The 19,082-nt window shown below is 51.2% G+C and overlaps 5 protein-coding genes across 5 annotated transcripts; 2 read left to right on the top strand and 3 right to left on the bottom strand.

Moving 5' to 3' along the window:
• Window positions 1–97: 97 nt before the first annotated feature.
• On the bottom strand, window positions 98–2,564 carry BDW70DRAFT_168737 (CDC26 family anaphase-promoting complex subunit). Its single transcript, XM_073742540.1, has 5 exons — window positions 1,684–2,564; window positions 1,281–1,620; window positions 1,086–1,232; window positions 804–1,052; window positions 98–755 (listed from the first exon to the last, which is right to left on the bottom strand). Exons 1-5 carry the CDS (start codon window positions 2,379–2,381, stop codon window positions 657–659), a joined length of 1,533 nt encoding a protein of 510 aa, XP_073600225.1. The 5' UTR covers window positions 2,382–2,564; the 3' UTR covers window positions 98–656.
• A 733-nt stretch (window positions 2,565–3,297) lies between these two features.
• Window positions 3,298–6,165, top strand: BDW70DRAFT_63817 (PDPK1 family serine/threonine-protein kinase). The gene is made up of 2 exons (XM_073744441.1): window positions 3,298–5,514; window positions 5,576–6,165. The coding sequence occupies exons 1-2, from the start codon at window positions 3,424–3,426 to the stop codon at window positions 5,921–5,923; spliced, it is 2,439 nt and encodes an 812-aa protein (XP_073600226.1). The 5' UTR covers window positions 3,298–3,423; the 3' UTR covers window positions 5,924–6,165.
• Window positions 6,166–6,887: 722 nt separating this feature from the next.
• BDW70DRAFT_63819 (Zn(II)2Cys6 transcription factor) lies at window positions 6,888–9,266 on the bottom strand. The gene is made up of 3 exons (XM_073744442.1): window positions 8,583–9,266; window positions 7,982–8,516; window positions 6,888–7,930 (listed from the first exon to the last, which is right to left on the bottom strand). The coding sequence occupies exons 1-3, from the start codon at window positions 9,034–9,036 to the stop codon at window positions 6,976–6,978; spliced, it is 1,944 nt and encodes a 647-aa protein (XP_073600227.1). The 5' UTR covers window positions 9,037–9,266; the 3' UTR covers window positions 6,888–6,975.
• A 182-nt stretch (window positions 9,267–9,448) lies between these two features.
• BDW70DRAFT_63820 (uncharacterized protein) lies at window positions 9,449–11,763 on the top strand. The gene is made up of 3 exons (XM_073744443.1): window positions 9,449–9,507; window positions 9,586–10,248; window positions 10,299–11,763. The coding sequence occupies exons 2-3, from the start codon at window positions 9,721–9,723 to the stop codon at window positions 11,442–11,444; spliced, it is 1,674 nt and encodes a 557-aa protein (XP_073600228.1). The 5' UTR covers window positions 9,449–9,507; window positions 9,586–9,720; the 3' UTR covers window positions 11,445–11,763.
• Window positions 11,764–13,070: 1,307 nt separating this feature from the next.
• On the bottom strand, window positions 13,071–18,993 carry BDW70DRAFT_147103 (glycoside hydrolase family 95 protein; the record flags this gene model as incomplete). Its single annotated transcript, XM_073738669.1, has 4 exons — window positions 13,071–14,499; window positions 15,007–16,324; window positions 16,755–17,447; window positions 17,478–18,993. The coding sequence occupies 4 exons, from the start codon at window positions 18,991–18,993 to the stop codon at window positions 13,071–13,073; spliced, it is 4,956 nt and encodes a 1,651-aa protein (XP_073600229.1).
• Window positions 18,994–19,082: the final 89 nt, after the last annotated feature.

Genomic DNA, 19,082 nt, shown 5'->3' on the forward strand with positions numbered 1-19,082 from the left:
ATATAGTTCAATCACGTGGGTCCCAAGGATCACACACGATTCGAGAACCGCCAGGGATTCTTCACACTTCGCTACTTTCTGGAAATAACAAATACGTGTCAAATAACCACTTGCTGAACGGAGCCGTATATTTTCCCTGATTAAATCGCTCCGATTCCTTTTCTGGATGGTTCCTGAGCCGGCAAAGGATAAGAACAATACTATCTGGGCGGAATACGGGGTGCAGTAAGTGGACCGGCTGGTGTTCTCATGGCAGTCAATGGAACTGATATGCTATTAGGCGGCCAAACAGTAGATATACATCCATTGCCCAGAAAAGCTTGCTTTTAACAACTAGTGGCTGTCTCCGTCAGATGCTTGAATGAGTCCTTGATGCACTTCTTGAGGCGTCTCCGGAGAGCAGAATACATATGAGTTAAAAAGGGACGATAAAAAGATACCAACAAATACGGCTATGATTGACACAGCCAAACCACTCGACCGTTATTGTTGTCTGAACATTCTTGAGTTCTCATTGTACCCTCCGTGTATAACAAGAGTGCTAAGATACGCTGACATCGTTCAATCATGCCTAATTTGTGGCATGTTTTCGAACAACTTGCTTCAACCCGCGGTCCTTAGGATGATCCTCGTTAGGCTCAAAGCCCAGGACCGCATCAAGTATGAGGTGGACGATCAAGCTCTGCGATCAATCGATGAACATATTCTTGGTAAACACGAGCGTCGACCAGCGTTGGATGAACCAATTGAACAAGCTGCAGGCGATCAGCTTGCCTATCACGCAAGATTGGGACAGAACCTACCTCTCCTCGATCGTTTCGAGCCTGCGAACCCCTACTTGTTGGTGGATTGATGTATCCTTGCATGCCTCTGCGGATTCGGTTCGTGGGATCATATGCCGGGCTATTGGGTTCAGGAAACATCGCTGAAATAAAGGGATCCTGCCAGACCGGCTGATGAGGTGATCGCTTGGCTGCGTTGTCTGGAGCAATATTTTCTTGTCTTCCTGGATTGTTCTGTGCGAAGACAATGAATGCCTGTAAGCCTCTATGCTAACCCTGCACGACATATAGGTTACGACTTACCAATGGGTTGTCCATCGATTCATCATCCAACTCTGACTCTAGAGTCGATGTTAGGTCTGAATCGGTCTGAGTTCCTCGCGAGATGGTGTCACGGTCTGCTAAGTGGCCAACGTTCTCGGAGTCTTCATCTGGATCAGCTCTTCTAGCCTTCACTCAATTAATTTCACTGCATGAGAAGCTTGAAACGGTGCTTACATTTTCCGTAGTTGAACTCAAACGTCTCTTGAATGGGTTTGATCCATGGCCTTTCGATGGCGAAAGTTGCGCTGCTGCGCTACCAGAATTAGGTGCTCTTGCAGAAAGGCACTCCTGGTCCTTGATCGCAGTGGTGCGATCCACGCCGGACTTCTCTCTATGAGATCTTTTGCCTGTGGAGGCCGATTCTGTACGATAAGTGCGCTTCATTTTCGGCTGTGGTGGGTACCTCCGAAGAACGAGCTCTACGTTTGGTGAACGGCTCGGACGGCTTGACTCAAGGAATGTGATTGCTGGAGGGGCTTTTGCGTCCAATATTATCCAAAGATCATAGGCGAACCTGTTCAAAGGGAGCAAGTTCTTGCGGGAATTTACTAGGTGAGAACATTATGTCAGAGCGCACGGCCACGAAGCGATGGAGGATTGCTTCTTTTTTGGAGAAATACCAGGCTGTGTTATCTCACTCTTGAGACGGGGAAGCCTAAGAGGAAGAGCAGTTACTGACGTGAGGAGATTTGTGATGTAGGTCTCCAAGATAACCTGAATTGGCCGAGGCAGAGATAGCGGTAGTGAATTGATATTGGGCCTGTTGTGTTGCGAAGTTGATACGCCATTCACTTTATTCCAGTCCGCATTCGAACAAAGTGCTAGCCAAAAGGACAGATGGAGTGAATGAGCGCTTCTTGCAAGCTGGATGGCTGTTTTCCCACCTCTGATAACTTGAGAGCGCCTGTCAGAGCTCGAAGTTGAAGGTTTAGGCAGAGCAAATCTGACGGTTACTGGACGTTGCTCATGGCTTGAAGTTCCATCGTCTGCATTTGTGTTTCCCTCTCCCGGTTCGAATTCCTGTTGATTGTCACCTGCCAGTGGTTGCGACTGAACCTCGTCACACTCCGACTCAGGCGGAGTCTCTGGTATCGTGTCAGTGTCCGAGACTTGAGAGAATTCATCCTCATCCTCGTCTCCGTCGTAGCTGTTACCCGAACTCTTGCGCTTTTGATGCCATATGGCAAGGTCATGGTTTCGGTGGAAGATGCTGTCGATGTGGTAACAGAGGTCGTCCTCTGTTAGAGTAATGCGGGTGGGTTTCAATCGGAGCATCGTGGAGACTGATGTCAAGACTCTACATATACATGAGTGCCACCGGCAAAGAGAGATTATACATTATACATGGCGAAGTTTCGCCTAGAGGAAGGAGCGATGGTGATTTCCTGAAGAGGAAGTAGTATACCCGCGCAGGAGTAAGTTCGAGTATTATATACTATTTTACTATGCTTCCTACATAGCGAGACTGAAATATAGAGTAGGTACCTCATAATCGTGTCCAGAAGACTTACAAGGCTAGAGATCCGACAGATGTGACGAGCAGTGGGGTGGCCCAGTCATGGAGTGACGAATGCCTCTGCCTAACTAAGAATAACCACAAGTCCATAAGAATAACCTATCCACTCAAGCTAAGCAGGCTGTGGCCTGGGGCCATAGCATCATCTTGAGTCTCAGAATAATGTTTAGTCTGCGTTAGTAGTTCAATGCTAATAATAATTCAGTCAAGATGGCCGGTATGGCTGATTGCCAGTAGTTGTTGGGCTTGACTTTAACTCTCCGCTCGTCCTCCACTCTGGCCATCCTCTTTCCCTCTCACCCTCCCTCTCACTCCCTCTTCTTGTCCGCCCCCTCTTCCAAGACTTCACCAACCCATCCTGCTTCCTCATTTCGCTCGCTTGGCTCTTCCTCTCTCTCTCTCTTCTGTATTCCTGTATATCAGCTTTGCAGTGCAGTCCTTCGCACCGTCCTCGCTCCTCGACCCTCGATTTCTTCGACTCCCGCCTGGCCCTGGATCATGCATTCTCCGCCCCGTCTCCGACCGCGGCCATAGTCAACTCGGCCTAACTTGTCCCTCTAATCGATCTTGGGACGTACATAATTTCCTCAATACTTCTACCTGCTCGCTTGTTCAGCTGCGAACCTGCTGTTTTGAGTCGTCGTGCTGCCCGAGCTTCCAACTACGCAAGATAGCTCTTCCGTTCCATCCACGTTCTATCCGCCTTCCTCCCCACATAGCCGCTCCCTTTCGGCTCGATCATTGACCCCTGAGTCGTCCGTCAGAATTACAGAATAGAGAGTTTGGATTGTCGCGTCTAGCATGGATGGGGATATTAGCCTCTCCCAGTCTCTGGGCGGGCTACGTATAGCAAACCCCGACAATGTCTCGTTACATTCATCCGACGATGCCTCTACGCCTGCTGCCACTACTGCTCAACCAGAGTCTACATCATCGACTGATACAAAAGATGAACTCACAGAGATTGACCAGCAGGACAGCGCAGTATCATCGTGCCCTCCCCCAGCCGACCATCGAATGTCCTACCAGTCATACCACCCCGATGTCCAGCAGCAGCCCGCCTCATACTATGCTTCCCCGATCCCATCCCAACCACAGCATTCCGCCCCCACGAGCTCATCCCGCCCCGTATCGACATTATTCTCAAATGGAGGCGCGCCAGTGTCGGCCATTCGAGAAGGCCCATATCGTATTCGTACAGACTCTGCCGCGTCTTCTGCTTCTGAAAGTCTGGCACGGGCCGAATCTCGTGGAGGGTCTGCGGCTTACCAGGCCGGAGTGCCCATCCGCGACAATACCCATAGCGACCGCTCGTATCACACGACACAAATACCCCCCAACGGTGCAGCGGTGATGCGTCAACCATCTCGAGCACGCGCTGCGGCCGCGCAACAACTGTCGGGGTCGCCCTATGGGATGGAAAATGGTCCGATGTCAAGCAGCGATGAATGGCAGGAGCGTGGCGCCGCCGTCACAGTAAGACAGGAGATTGATGCTAATGGGAAGCCGGTCGCGCGGTACATCAAGAAAGGGGTTCGGGATTTCTCCTTCGGCCAGACCCTCGGTGAGGGCTCCTATAGCACGGTCGTACTGGGGACAGACCGTCAAACCCTCAAGGAATACGCAATCAAGATCCTGGACAAACGTCACATCATAAAGGAGAAGAAGGTCAAGTATGTTAACATCGAAAAAGACACCCTCAATCGCCTCACCGATCACCCAGGTGTCGTCCGATTATATTATACATTTCAAGATGAGCGCTCGCTATATTTCGTCCTTGACCTCTGCAAAGGCGGCGAATTGCTAGGCGTCTTGAAGCGAATGACGACCTTCGATGAAGAGTGTACAAAATTTTATGGCGCTCAAATATTAGATGCGATTGATTACATGCACAAGCGCGGCGTCATTCACCGAGATCTTAAACCGGAAAATGTTCTGCTTGACAGTCAAATGCATATCAAAGTCACTGACTTTGGTACGGCGAAGATACTCAAGGGCAATCAAGCCTCTCAGAATTCGAGCGGCATCCCGTCGCTGGACTCTGATATGCCTCAGGAGGAGCGTGCCAGTTCATTTGTTGGGACGGCTGAATATGTCAGTCCTGAACTATTAACAGACAAGAACGCGTGCAAAGCAAGCGATTTGTGGGCATTCGGTTGTATTATTTACCAACTTCTCGCGGGCCGGCCACCTTTCAAAGCCGCCAATGAGTACCTGACATTCCAGAAGATTGTTGCGCTAGAGTACGAATTTCCTTTGGGCTTCCCCAACGTCGCCCGCGATCTTGTCGAGCGCCTCCTCGTCCTCGACCCAACACGTCGTCTCCCTATCGAACATATCAAGAACCATGAATTCTTCGAGGGTATAACTTGGGGTCCGGACTTGTGGAAACAAAAAGCGCCCCGCCTGAAAGCTTATACCCCGCCACCCCGCGAACCCATTAAACTTAATGGGGGCTCAGATGGAGACAGCTTTCCCCCTAGCATTAACACAGCACCATCAAACGCGAGCTCCCGAGTAATGCCCAGGCTGATCACTGAATTGCCGGCTCCTAGCCAACTGGACATTGAGTGGTCTCCTGTGCTGACAAAAAACAACGAAAGGATTCTGAAGTTAGGGAACCTGGTTGTCGTGTCATCTGCAGCCTCTCACAGCCCCGTCTCCAAGAATGGGGAGTACGAAGCCCCGAAGAAGTTTTCACGATTTTTCGGGGGTAGTACTACGAAGAAGCGGCAACGCCTAGTAATGATTACCTCCTCCGGCCGAATTATCATGGCTGCTGCCGGCGGCGACGAGAAAAAAGCAAAAATGGAACTGTCTCTGCTTGCTCCGGGGACACATTATCGCACATCTACAGACGCCAAAGGTGTATCGTGCTGGATAGTGGATACGGTAAGGATTTTCTTCCCTTTACCAGAAAATTCAGATATCATCCTGACCAATACACGTACAGCGCGAGAAACACTTTGTTTTCGAAGACCCAAAGCCGTCATCAAGCAATGCAGGCACAACAGCTATATCTGCACAGGACTGGTTGGATACCCTCGACCGAGCACGAGAGATGGCTTTGGCGCAACAGCAAAATGGCCAATACTCTGCCGATGACGCATTCCGTGACTTATCCTCTGGCTTCTCAAGCCCCGCTAACACCCTAGACAGGGCAGCGGAAGCCTCCCAAGAATCAGCTCCACAGGGACGGGCAACCCTTGTCAAGCATCAAGGAAACGATTCCGAATCCATCAAAGGAAGGAAACGTTTTAGCCGGCGCCATTCGAAAAATGGCCTAGCTGCGGTTTTCTAGAACAATCATCCCATTGATGTTTTCCTAAGAGATATCCCCATTAGTTCCGAGTTTCAAGTTCCGCTTTTCAGTCTATCGACCTGCTGCACCTTCCTTCCATTACTCCTTGCTTCGTTCTTGGAGGTGCAATGGTCATGGCCATAGCCGCTATCCTGAACCTCATTTTCTCTGAAATATACATGAATCTCCTCGCCATACTTTTCAATGCCAGAACTGTACCTGGCATTTCTTTCAGGGCGCCTGGATTGTCACTTTTCTCTTTTACACACTCTACATATTTCAGCCATCATCAATTTCCCCACCGGATTTTGATATCAGCAGGCTCACATACTATGAACTTGAGCCGGGCGCCACTACTCATTTCCTTTGTGTCTGCAGTTTTGTCCTGATGCATGCCTCCATCCATATTTCTGCGAAGAACCCCTTTAGTGACGCGGTTTATTTCACTTAGTCTTAAGCGCTACTAGTCTTGCATCTTGCAATCATGAGCGGTTTGCTTTCATATTCCCTTTGTCCGCTTCTACTTCTCTCTCTATCTTTGGTACCGTCATATATCTTTTCTTCCGCTTCCTCTATATCCTTGTTCCTCTTTATCTACCAATCCCCGGCTCTGATTTTGGTTTCGTTGATATTGCTGCATTTAGAATGGACGGAGTATCGTATCTATTTATCTATTTACCCATCTGCACATCTATATCCCTCATCATCCGATGTGTCTTTCGTGTTATACAACATATCGCCGCACCTACCTACCTTACTTACTCTTTTCTCTTCTATCTCGAAAGATATATATACAAGTATACTGTATAATGTCAAGGTCTCATCTTGTGGAACATGTCAGGACGGCTCTTAAGTCACTTGTTTTCTAACAATGTCGCGTACTATATTGTACGTAGCCTAAGAAATAGTCTGTGTTGATTGAGGGAAACACTACCAACGATACGAGAATAACGAGAATAATTTATTTTGATAAATTAAATGGATTTTTACAGGATCAGATATACATGAAGGGTACTATGGACAACAAACTGCAGATACAAAGTGAATGACAATTATATAAAAAGCCAATCAATATTGGCATCATCCAATTCGTGAATCCAGTCGAAGTCATCATCATCGTAATGATTGTCCTCAATAGGGCTTAAAGGGGTGGTAGTTGACGGGGTAGCGGTAGCAGTAGCCGGAGAAGTAATGACCGAAGGCGAGCTTGATGTAGCAGGAAAGGTGAAATCAGACCCAGCACCGTCTGAATATGGATCCGCAGCGGCCGTTGCTGCGGTAGTCGCACGAAACCTCGACAGCTCCGCGCGTCTGGAATCGCGTTTTCGCCACATCATCGTTAGAACCCACGCGGCGTTGCGGACGTTGACGCTTGTGATGTGGAAGTACAAAGTACGAAGGATTTCGAGCATAAAAGGGCGCTGCGCTGGATCTCTGCATTCGGCGCCTGCAATGAACGAGGGCCAGATGAGGCATTTGAAATGTGGATCGGAGGGCGGGATGAGGGAGAATTGGTTGATAAGAAAGGTTGCGACCTCGGCATGGTCTGGGGGGAGACCGATGGTCGCAGAAATTGTTGTTGCGCCGGGACGAGGGCGGGAAAGAACTCTTGTTGCATAAAGGTAGACGGCGGCTTTATATATTGTAGCCAGGGCAATCCGCATGGAGAGGTCTGGGAGGAAGAGGTAGCTTTGGAGGGACTCTGCCCAGGCGACAGGGTCAAACGCTTGGATGTGCCTGGGGAGGTTTTCGGGACACTGGAGCGGGTTTGATCCTTTGGGGAGGTAGACAGATGGAAAGACAGTGTTTGGTTGTGAATCGGGGTCGTCATTTAGGTCGAGGTCAAAGAAGGCGTGAACGAAGAAGATGGCCTCTAGTAGGTAGGCGGGACAGCCGACCCATGAGGTTTCTTCTAGACGTTTCAAGACCGAAGCTCCCATCGCAGATGTGTAGAACGGCTTTGAAAGAGTGCCAGGCCTTGTCAAAGTAGCACCCATGAGCTGGATTCTATTACAGATTAGACCGAAAACATAAAACTTACGAATTGGAGAAACTCACACTAGACACCCGTCAGTAGCGAAATCATCGAGCCAGTTCATCATCGTTTGCGCTTGGCCCGGCTTGTCATGTTCGCGGCTCTGCAATAGCTTCTTTGCACCCTCCAGGTGGTATTTCCAGGCCCCTCGTCCCGACTCAACGGCGTCCATCAAAGCAAGAACCATTATCGCTGCCAATGTCTTGTTATCATTTCGTAAGATAGGGTCGGATATGTCTCGTGATAGCTGGTGTAGTGCGCGTTGCTTGAACCCAAGAAACTGCTCGTACACTTTGCTAAACGAGCGCCGAGACAAAGTGCTCAGCTCAACCGGCCCGCCTTCTTTTGTTGGAGACACCATGCCGCTACTTGACGAATTCCCTACGGGCCACGGCATGGGGTCAAACTCGCCGTTTGCCAAAATAACATAATGCAAAGCGCCCATGGCCGCGAGAGAGTGAGCAAGTACAGGGGAGTCACCCACCAATGGGATGAGATCCCGGAAGGGGTTTTTGACGTCGGAATATAGGGTCAGATATTCCGCAAGGTTTTGGTTGACTACCAGAGCAGAGAGTAACAGTTAGACGAGACGTGTTCACAAGTTAATAGGGGCGGACGACGTACAGTGGTTGATATAAAACCTTGTCAGCCGACTGCTGTCCTGGAATAATGGATCAACAAGCACCCAAGGTGCTTGAACCGCGTTGACGGGCACAATGGCCTCCTGGGAAGCAGTTTGGGTCCATGCCAAATCGTCAAAACCAGTCTTCTCATCAGGAAGTTGCTGGACATCTGTCGACGTCGAAAGCAATAACTTCGCCTTGCCAGGCAAGCCACTGGTAGCAGCGGGAGGATCAAGTTCTCGAGTATTATTGCAAGCATCGCCCTTATCTGTTTTGGTATCTCCAAAACTGCGGCCCATCATCTTGCCCCGACTAGCCACCCCACCCTTGACCCAAACGAGCGGTTTCTGATAACCCAGACATTCTTTCCCCGCATCCCGACATTTCCGACACGTAGGGAGTCCATTGTCGCAGATAATGCGGCGACGACGGCAGGTATAGCACCCTTTGCTCATGGCGTTTCACCGGCATGGGAAAACTGAATGGAGACCTCTGGATCAGAATATCCGAGCATGACACCACCACTAGCCATACTTGGTAGTGAAGGAGTTGTACAAGAGATGGGAAGCTCGACTGGCCGAAATCGAAATCAGCACAATAGGCACCAGGAAAACGACGGCCGAGGATAAGCAGCCATGAAAAAAAGAAAAAAGACAAGGGAAGCAAGAAGCAAAGCAGCGAGAGGGCACGAATCAGTGCAATGGACGTTGAGTCGTCGAGACAAGCAGACGGTCATGGTGGAACAGGTCACGTGCGATAACGCCTTATCTTAGCGTATCCGCACCGAACGCCGTTACTCCAGATCTCGTGACTGACGCCGAATTCCGTCGCTCCATTACCACAACAAGAGGGTCAACAACGTATTTTCTTCTCAATCCGCCACCATGGGTTCCCTCTAGTTGAATCCTCGGATATATCGTCCATTAGTGAGCTCTTTCCCAGGTCTTACTCGTCCTTGCTCGACGCGAAGCTCTACATTTATCAGTCACTAATTCCGACTATAGGTTTGTCGCTACTCTATATTGAGTTCACTATTCGCTTCCTCGCCCCTGGCGGTGATCCGGTGTCTATCCCCTCGTTCCTCTACACTACTGTGAGCTACGTCTTTTGGATGACGCACACAGCACGCTTTCGGGTGTATGGCCACCGTACAATATCCTACCATGCCAACAAAGTCAATTACGTCCTCGGAAATGGTTTCTCAGGCCCAAGTGCTCGATCGCCCTGTGGCCCCGCAAAGCGCACCTTCGTCTGTGTCGCGTCAATCGTATCACAATCGCCGGCACCGCTCGAGTCGCTCTCATCACGGGGGACTGGTTCATCAGCCTCTGAATGACTTCCCGATCTTTACCCACACTGGCGATGTTGAGTTGGTGATCCGCGCCGGTCGCCAAGAGAACCGTTACCTGTTGCACCGGCTCATTTTGGCGCAATGTTCCGGATTCTTCGAGGCTAGCACTCGGGAAGAGTGGTCGCGACGGCAGCCCAACAACCCCGAATCGACCCTGTCCAGAATTAGTGAAGATGCTTCGTCTCTATCCAATGGCTCCACCTTGGCGCAATCCGACGTTGGGGTAACTCAATTACCACCCGAAAAAAAGCGATGGCGATTCGAACTAGATTGGGAAAACAAGGCGGACGATGAGGAGCCAATACTGGTCCAAAAGGTATGTATATCCCAGTGCATGATAATGGGCACCGGCTTACATGAGAATAGCCTCCCAGCGCTTCTGGTGCCGTACTTAGCGATTTTGGACCGTATGCGAAGCCAATGACCAAACCGTCTAGCAATCATACTGGATTTGCTCGTTCTATGGCAAACTTGGCCGGCCTGCAGTCCGCTATCCATCTGCCACATAGGTCGAGTGCGGTAGCCGCGGCTGCAGCAAACAACACGGCCAATGACACAGCGATGGATCCCATACTCCGTGATTATGACAACCTGTTTCGGTTATTCTATAATCACCCGCCATTATTGAACACCATCAACATCGCTACTGCATATGCAGAATGTAAGGCCCTTCTAGCCCTGGCGGATATGTATGATGCCTTACCCGTCACCGGTCCCCGCGTGGACCATCACCTGCTGGGCTTCGGCTCGCGTCTCTTCAAACAAATTGCCAAATATCCGCCAAGCTATCTTAAGCTAGGGTACCTTGCACGAAGTCGTGTCATCTTCTCCGAGGCCCTGATTCACGTCGTCGGCCAATGGCCGGCTGGACAATCAGCTCTCCGCAGGGGACCGCTTCCCCCTCTGGTAATGGATATTATTGAGGACAAGTTTGAGGATCTGGAGGATCTCAAGGCTCGTGTTGATTCCAAACTTCTCCGCCTCACCCTCACCACTTCCCGCGGTGAGCGTGTCAATCCTCAAAACGCCTACATGGACTGGCTTGCTGTCTCGCTCTTCCGACAATGGCTAGTTGACAATACTACCCCGCCTCCTCCACCAATCCTCAAGAACAATACTCCCACGAACAATAACCGTGCAGCATCTGCAATGACTCCCACGAATCTGTTTGCAAACCGACCAACAGACACTCCGTGTGCGGCCGCGACTGCCTCTTCGGCTCGCGTCTACCGACTCATTGGCTCCCCGTCTGCGCAAGCGTATCTTTCGCATGAGGAGCTCAAAAAGTTCCTCAAGGTTCACCCAACACCGTCCTCGGAATCACTGTACACACGCGAAGTGCTCAAGCGATTCGAACGTAAGATGGATGAAATCAAACGGCTGGCCCGTGAGATTGTCAAACCGCTCATGCGGAACTTTCTTGAGTTGGATTTGAAGGGAGGCGAATTCAACGACACCATTCCCTATCTGACCTGTGTCAAAGTCGAAGATGAAGATATTCCGTGGGAATGATTTACGACCGAACGACCGAAATGACGATGCGATGCTCGATACCCACCTCAGCATTTCAGATTTTGCTTACTATGATTTTACGACCACCGGGCATGCTTTTACTTTGTGACCGTAACCAACTCTGTCTCGGCCTTCTTATCTGTGCTCCAATCTATTGGCAATTTTTGCGCCCGTTTGATGAAGTGATGACTTATTTTTGCTAGCTGTTGGGAACTTTACATTCCAACTATATGAGCCGTACTTATTGTTGGGACTCCACAGAACCACTTAACAGACCAGAGTTAATGTACTGAGCTTGTGCCTTTTAGCTACGCAAAACCTTAATGACAATTCCATTACCATTTTCTAGACAGACTATAACGAGGCACCGGGCTGCAAGTTCTGCCACCTAAGTGCGGTGCCTGATACGAGTGTAACAGTCAAGGCACCAATGCTTCTTCCTCACATTTTTGACCGTCAGCGCAATAGTTCGTACCCTACCCAATCACTCTCCACCAGCCAGCCAACCACACTCTACTACAACACGCCTTCCAATACCTATTACCAATAACAGCCCCTTGCACAGTTCGTACCTAGACCCCGCAACAACAAAAGCCTATGCAGTTACAAATCGCACGTCCACATCATGAATCCAATTGAGGACTGCGCCGGCTGGGCATTGGGGTCTCCCGCTTTTTCCTGAGTCCCGTTCTCGTTCTCAAAGATCGTCCTTGATCCCCATAGTCCAAAGTACCGAGTATTGAGTTTGTGAGCCGGAATACCCGATCTATGTGCCTGTTATTGATTTGCGGGCTGAGTTTGAGGATAAAGTCGGAAATGGAGTGAAGAAACGAACTTTAATCCTCGTGAAGGGTATCCCCGGCCACCGTTCGCCGTATGGCCTACCCTCTCAGCAATCTAGAATGAAGGCATGGCGAAATAAGTAGCGGCCACTTTACTCAATTGCGCTTTCTGACGACTGAGAACGTTCAGAGTGCAATGGGCCCTCGCGTACGGCAGGTGATTATTCCATTAGAGTGAGATGTAGAGAGAAGAGCGATGGCAGGATCATTTCATGCGTCACCGGGGTCCAACATCGCACGGCCTGTTCGCACCAGATAAGAGAGCTTGAAAGCAATCACGAAAGGACGACGTGTCTGCTGCCATTGAGAGTCTTCGACACATCGACGCAGCTTTCCGGTAGCGGGTCCATATACCTTTGCACATGAAAACGAATGTAAACGCTTCTATCACTATGGATGGCACCAGTAAGCTAGGGGGACCTATTGATTGGAGAACTCAGGACTTTATCCGGTTGGCTGGAAGTATATCCTTGTCTCGTGCGTGATTGATAGTCTCGAACATAGGGAGTGGTAGGCGCACATGAAGGACTTATGCCAGACTATAGCGAGCCGTTTGAGTGGTGGAGGGATTATTATTCTTGAGTGGTGATTTGGGGGCGAGCGGGCGAAGGGGGTCCTTGGGGAGGTTGAGAAGAAGCGCTGAAGGAGATAGGGTATTGAGGACGATAGGGTATTGTTGATGATAGGTAGGTATATCAGAGGCAGTTTGATCATGACCAGGTTGGTAGTGGTAGTGTGATATAGTTACATTATTATACAGACCGGGAAAAACAGTTTTCTAGGATTACTTCCCAATAACTTCTGCGCCTCCCATGAAGGGTCGCAGTACTTCAGGTAGGACGACTACCTTTCGGTCTGCATCCCACCCGTTCTCCAGGATAGCAGCCAGGACTCGCGGCACGGCCACCGCGGTTCCATTGACGGTGTGCGGGAAGACGTTCTTAGCCCCGCGCACGCGGGTTCCCAATCGTCGTGATTGGTAGTCTGTGCAGATAGAGGCGGAAGTAACTTCCCCCCAGGCGTCTTCAAGACCATCACCACGCATACGAGACGGGAACAATGCCTCGATATCACGTTTTCGAGTAGCGCTGGCTCCAAGATCTGAGGTGGGCATCTCCAGGATGCGACAAGGAATTTGGAGAGAGGTCAAGATCTCCTTTTGCACTGTCAGGAGACCCTCGAAGAGATCGTCTGAAGTTGGTGATGACGATTTAGGAGAACTGTCAGCCCAGCCGAACATCTCAACCTTGGTAAATTCGTGGACGCGGTACAGGCCCTTGGTGTCTACGCCGCGAGAGCCTGCCTCGGCACGATAGCAGCGACTGGGCCCCACTAGTTTGATCGGCAGGGAAGCCGGATCCAGTTCATTGCGGGCATGCATGGCAGCTAAAGGAATCTCAGCTGTAGCCGCGAGGGACCGCGGAGGCTTTGCTTTGTCCTTCTCAGCTTGCTCAATGGCCCATATCTGTTGCTCGTTGTTCTGGTCGCGCGGTTGAAAGCCGCAGGCTTCTGTGAGATAAGACCAGACGATCGATGGCGGAGAGATGGGAGTCCAGCCGTGACGGCGCGCGACGGACAAAGAGTATTGAATTAGGGCTTGTTCTAGGAGGGCGCCGTCACCGGTGAGGAAGTACCAGCCCCAGCCGGTGGTGGTTGCAGCGCTGGTAAAGTCGATCAGACCAAGCTCAGTGCCAATAGACACATGAGAGCGTGAGGGGTCAGGGCTGTTGACCCATGCTGGCGGAGATTGAGAGTCGAAATTGAGGTATTCGACGAGGGCTGGCTCCAAGCCGACGGGTGTATGGGGGGAGGTAAGATTTGGTAGGGAGAGGGCGAGGTCGTGTATTTGTTCATCGCATAGTTCTCTGCGTGTTATCAGCGCGGCTGATTCGTTTTTGAGCTGCTGAGCTTCAGCGCGAATGGCGGGCTCCTGTTCTTTTTCTTCTGGGCCGGTGGCCGGATTTTGGAGTCGCCCAATTGTCCTCTCGAGGGCTTTTATTCGTGAACGGAAGGGTATAAGCTGCTTATCAATCTGTCGGAGTTCTTCGGACAGTTGCTGTATCTTGAAAGGGTACTCCGCATGTGCGGGATAGTTCCGGTCGCGACAGTTCTGAGCATAGAGCTCGGCGTTCTCTCGGACATGCTTGACGTTGGGACTCGGTCGCGGGGCAGTCGCAGGGCGTACGGTAGAAGCATATGAGCGACGAAATATTCTGCAATGGGCGCAGAGCCTCTGGGGAAGAGGACGTATCATTCTGTCCTGCTTCTGAGGGGGTAAGCCTGATTGAGTCGTGTGAAGCTATCCAAGCCATCAATAATTCTGCCGCTATACACCGTATTGGCACGTGAGTAGCTCAGGCTAACCAGTTTCGCTGGGAATCTAGGCGTCGGCCTCCACCTCCACTCACTCCACCATCTATATAGGGCCCTTACGATCTACGGGTTTTGTCTTCTCACGGCATTTCAATTCATCCATTTTGTGTGACTTTCTCTATCATGAATTTGGCGTACGCAAAATATCGTCTATATTGACAGTTCATTCTTTGCGACTATGAGGCCATCAAATGCTCAAATAGAGCCTTCAGATAATATGCCGATTGCTTGGGATACCGAGTCTTTGTTGGAGAATCAAAGTCGATGAACGTGCATCCAAATCGATCGGTATAGCCAGCGGCCCATTCTACCCTGTGTCAGCTCAAATTCGAGAGGGAATGGGGAACTTTAACACACCCCAGTTATCGGTAAAGGTCCAGGCAAAGTATGACCGGATATCCACCCCATCCTCTTTGACAGCACGGGCCAATCCACCAACGTAGCCTTCGAAGAATCGCATACGGAAAGTGTCATTGAGTACCTCTGGTGTGGGGGCCGTCTCTCCTTTTGCTGTCGTGCCATTTTCCGTGACATATATAGGCACATGATATCGGTTCCAAATCCAGTTGAGAAGCTTGCGCCATCCAATGGGTGCCGTCCGCAGCCAAGGCGTATCGGACTCTTCGCCTCGAGAGACGCCTTTGCTGTTTGTATCGTGAACATTGACATTGCCTTTGTGGTCATTGATATCTGGGGGTGTATTTTTGTGCTGCACGAAAAAGGTCGTGTACGAGTTCATACCGTAAAATTCTGAACTTCCTAGTACCAGCTTCGACTCCTCAGGAGTGAATCGTGGTAGACGGTCCCCGAGTTGAGCCCGCATTGAGGCAGGGTAGTCGCCTGTCTTGTATAAGGGGTCCGCGAACCAAGCGATCTCGAATTCCCGGGCCCGTTCTGCTGCCTTCTGGTCCCGGGGATCGTCTTCATCCCAGGGTTCCGACCAGTTGCCATGGAGGGTGATGCCGATCGTTCCTTTCTGCTGCGGTTGGAACTCCTCTCGGTAAAGCTTGGAAACATGGCCGTGGGCCACCAGTTCTGTGTGGCCGACGATGAACGGCTCTGTCGAGGAATCGCCCTCTTCATTGAGATCGCGAAACGATGACCGTGCAGGAGCATGAACACCTGCCGCATAACCCGCCAGCGAGTACACCCCAGGCTCATTGAACGTAATCCAGTGACGGATCCGTGGCCCTAGGCGCTCGAAACAGACACGCGCGTAGCGGACAAAGTCAGGAATGAACTTCTCCTGGTTCAGCATGCCCCCGTACCGATCCTCCAGAGCCTGCGGAACGTCCCAGTGAAAGAGGGTTACGAATGGCGTAATCCCGTTTTTGAGTAGCTCATCTACCAGGTCCTGGTAGAACTTGATTCCTTGCTCATTGACCGGGTCATTAGCGCCTCCGAGTGGGATTATGCGTGACCAGGATAGCGAAAATCGATAAGCGTTGACACCATACGACTTCATCAGAGCAACGTCTTCGCGGTAGAAGTCGTAGGACCTCACAGCGTCATCCGCATTGCTATTGTCTTTGACTTTGCCTGGAGTATGCCCGAATGTGTCCCAGATCGAAGGACCCTTGCCATCCTTGTTCCACGCTCCTTCAACCTGCGGCGCCGCCGTGGCATATCCATGGAAGAAGTCATTGCGCAAGGCACCTTTGAGGTCTTGCACCGAAGTCAAGTCCATGATTGTACTGATCCCCTAGTGCGTCGTGTTTCCCGTAAGTCGTTGAATCCTCGCTCCTGCTATGAGAGGTATTGAAAGGCGCCGACGCTTCTTGGAACATATCTTAAGGTTCGGCTCTTTAGCCGGGTAATTGAAGAGTTGGCCATCAAAGGAACCGGTGATTGCTGGAAAATATCCTTGGGCATTTTTCCGGCGGGGTGTGCAGGAAGAGCTGCTTTGTGTTGGAGCTACGGCGACCCTACGACCGCCACGATTTCGCGCCTAAATACTTCGGTTGGAGGCTCTTGGCTATATGAGATATCTTGTATGGTCTCCAGATAACAAACTATACGGCCACAGCATTGGCGTTTAGTATTCCATGGCGATGTCTGTTTCAGTTGTCCTCGTTTAAGACAATAATCCCCAAACCTTCCAAGACCTTACGCGGACCATTGTTTGGATAATAGACTACAGCCCTAAGGCCCAATTCTGACTTCACAATTACTGGCCCTCGAATCACTCCGTCTTTCCATTCAAATTCCAGCTCGAAACCGCCACGGGCGCGAACGCCTCGAAGCCGTCCGCTCCGCCACGCTAGTGGACATGCAGGGAGTAGCCGTATGATGCCGTCTTCGTGCGACTGCACCAACATTTCCAGGATCCCGGCACCACCGCCAAAGTTACCATCGATCTGGAACGGCGGATGTGTATCCAGAAGGTTAGGAAGGGTTGATTGCGCCAACAGTCGCTCTAGATGCTCTGCACATTCATCTGCATCCCTGAGGCGCGCATGCAGATTGAGAAGCCACGCTCTACTCCACCCCGTATGACCGCCCCCCGCTGCTTGTCGCCGTTGTAGAGTGACAACACAAGCTTTGGCAAGCTCAGGAGTCGTCTCCAGGTTGATGTCGTTGCCTGGATAAAGAGCCCAGAGATGCGAAACGTGCCGGTGGCCAGGCTCATTCTCGTCATAATCGAACATCCATTCTTGGAGCTGCCCTTTCGAGCCGATGCGCACGGGGGGTAGGCGGCGTAGTGTGTCATGTACCCCGGGTAGGAGCTCATCCTGTGAATAACCAAGCACCTCCAGTGATGCGACGAAGGCTTTTAGCACTGCACGGACTAGCTGGATGTCAATTGTTGATCCCTCACAGAATACGCCCTCTTGGCCCTTCTCATCACGGAACGTATTCTCAGGGGACAACGACGGGTTGGTCACTTTATACACGCCTGAGACATCATCAACGAGGAAATCTTGTAGGAACTCGACACAACCACGGAGCACTGGAAACATGCGTTTTAGGAAGGCCTTGTGGCCGTGAAAGAGAAACCGCTCCCAGATATGAGTACACAGCCAGGCACCCCCGAGCGGCCACAAAGTAGCTGGCATCCAGCAATCAACAGGCGCAGTGTCAGCCCACAGGTCCGTATTATGGTGCACTGTCCACCCACGACAGCCGTACATCTTGCGTGCAGTCTCAGTACCAGTGACGGCAAGGCGCTCGAGCAATGCGAACAGGGGCTCTTCACATTCCAATAGATTGCTCACGTTGGCAGGCCAATAGTTCATCTGCAGGTTTATATTGACTGTATAGCGGCATCCCCACGGAGGATGAAACGATGCATTCCATATACCCTGCAATGTCGCAGGCAACACGCGATCAGAGCTACCTTTCCTGCCAGGACGACTGCACGATATCAGTAGGTAGCGACTGTAGTGAAGGTATAGGGCCACAAGTCCTGGGTCTCGCGCATGCAAGATACGCTGGTCCGTCGGTATATCTGTTGCATCTGGTCCCAGGTTCAGCTCCAACCGGCCATACAAGGATTGGTAGTCCGTAATATGTCGAGCCCATATATCTTCCACCGAGCAGGCCAGGACCGCTTCTAGGTCGGCAACCGTGGTGCGGTCGAGGTCAGCGTCATCGCAGCGGTATGTTGACTGAGCTGCTACGACAATCACTGCGTCCCGCGCGTTGATGACGAGGTTCTTGCCCACGCGGTCCACCTTGATCGGTTCCTGATCGTCGCTCCCGCAGCGGATCGCTACCATGCAGCAGGCCCGGTTGCTGTCCTTGCCACCAGGAGTGACATGCATCTTGATGGACTGCCCATCGACCACGAGATCGTCTAGAAACTCATTTGTTTCGTACTCCAACTCGCTAAGTCGACTGAGTCGGACCAAGAACTCACTACATCGCGATGCTTGTACCCGCATAGCAAGTACATTGTCCGGGTAGCTAGCGATCACCTGCCGATGATATTGAACACCTTTGTGCTCATAATGCACGTGGGTGATGCCTTCATTCAAGTCCAAGGACCGCCAGTAGCCCGTGACCTCTTCACATGGGTGTCCAAACTCCAAAAACAGCGTTCCAAGAGGCTCATAGTGTCGCTGGCTATTTGGGGAAGCGAAGAACGCGCGGCGAGCCAACCGTTCTGCCTCCTTCTGAGCGCCTTCTCGAATCAACTTTCTGAGACGTGGTAGGCAGTTTAGGGCATCCTCTGGAAGACGGTTCTGCGGACCGCCGTACCACACCGAGTCCTCATTGAGCTGGAGCAGTTCTGTATCAGTCCTGCCATAGACCATCGCCCCCAGACGCCCATTTCCTACCGGCAGGGCTTCGTCCCATCCAGCAGCGGGCCTTTGGTACCAGAGCTCGGACATGGCCACCTGATCTCGCAGCATCTGACGGCCGTCATGAACGGGTGGATTTTTGTGTCCTCTAGCCATGTACCCAGGCGACACGGGCCGTT

Source organism: Aspergillus foveolatus (assembly GCF_047715535.1).
Source record: "Aspergillus foveolatus strain CBS 279.81 unplaced genomic scaffold BDW70scaffold_3, whole genome shotgun sequence".
NCBI lineage: Eukaryota > Fungi > Ascomycota > Eurotiomycetes > Eurotiales > Aspergillaceae > Aspergillus > Aspergillus foveolatus.

Coding starts and splice junctions, on each gene's coding strand:
- BDW70DRAFT_168737 (XM_073742540.1), bottom strand. CDS start 2,381: ATGCTCCGATTGAAACCCACCCGCATTACTCTAACAGAGGACGACCTC. Junction 1,233..1,280: donor TGAGTTCAACTACGGAAAAT/GTAAGCACCGTT, acceptor AATTGAGTGAAG/GCTAGAAGAGCTGATCCAGA. Junction 1,053..1,085: donor AATCGATGGACAACCCATTG/GTAAGTCGTAAC, acceptor GTGCAGGGTTAG/CATAGAGGCTTACAGGCATT.
- BDW70DRAFT_63820 (XM_073744443.1), top strand. CDS start 9,721: ATGGCCACCGTACAATATCCTACCATGCCAACAAAGTCAATTACGTCC. Junction 10,249..10,298: donor AGCCAATACTGGTCCAAAAG/GTATGTATATCC, acceptor ACATGAGAATAG/CCTCCCAGCGCTTCTGGTGC.
- BDW70DRAFT_63819 (XM_073744442.1), bottom strand. CDS start 9,036: ATGAGCAAAGGGTGCTATACCTGCCGTCGTCGCCGCATTATCTGCGAC. Junction 8,517..8,582: donor AAGGTTTTATATCAACCACT/GTACGTCGTCCG, acceptor CTGCTCTGGTAG/TCAACCAAAACCTTGCGGAA. Junction 7,931..7,981: donor GCTACTGACGGGTGTCTAGT/GTGAGTTTCTCC, acceptor AATCTGTAATAG/AATCCAGCTCATGGGTGCTA.
- BDW70DRAFT_63817 (XM_073744441.1), top strand. CDS start 3,424: ATGGATGGGGATATTAGCCTCTCCCAGTCTCTGGGCGGGCTACGTATA. Junction 5,515..5,575: donor CGTGCTGGATAGTGGATACG/GTAAGGATTTTC, acceptor ATACACGTACAG/CGCGAGAAACACTTTGTTTT.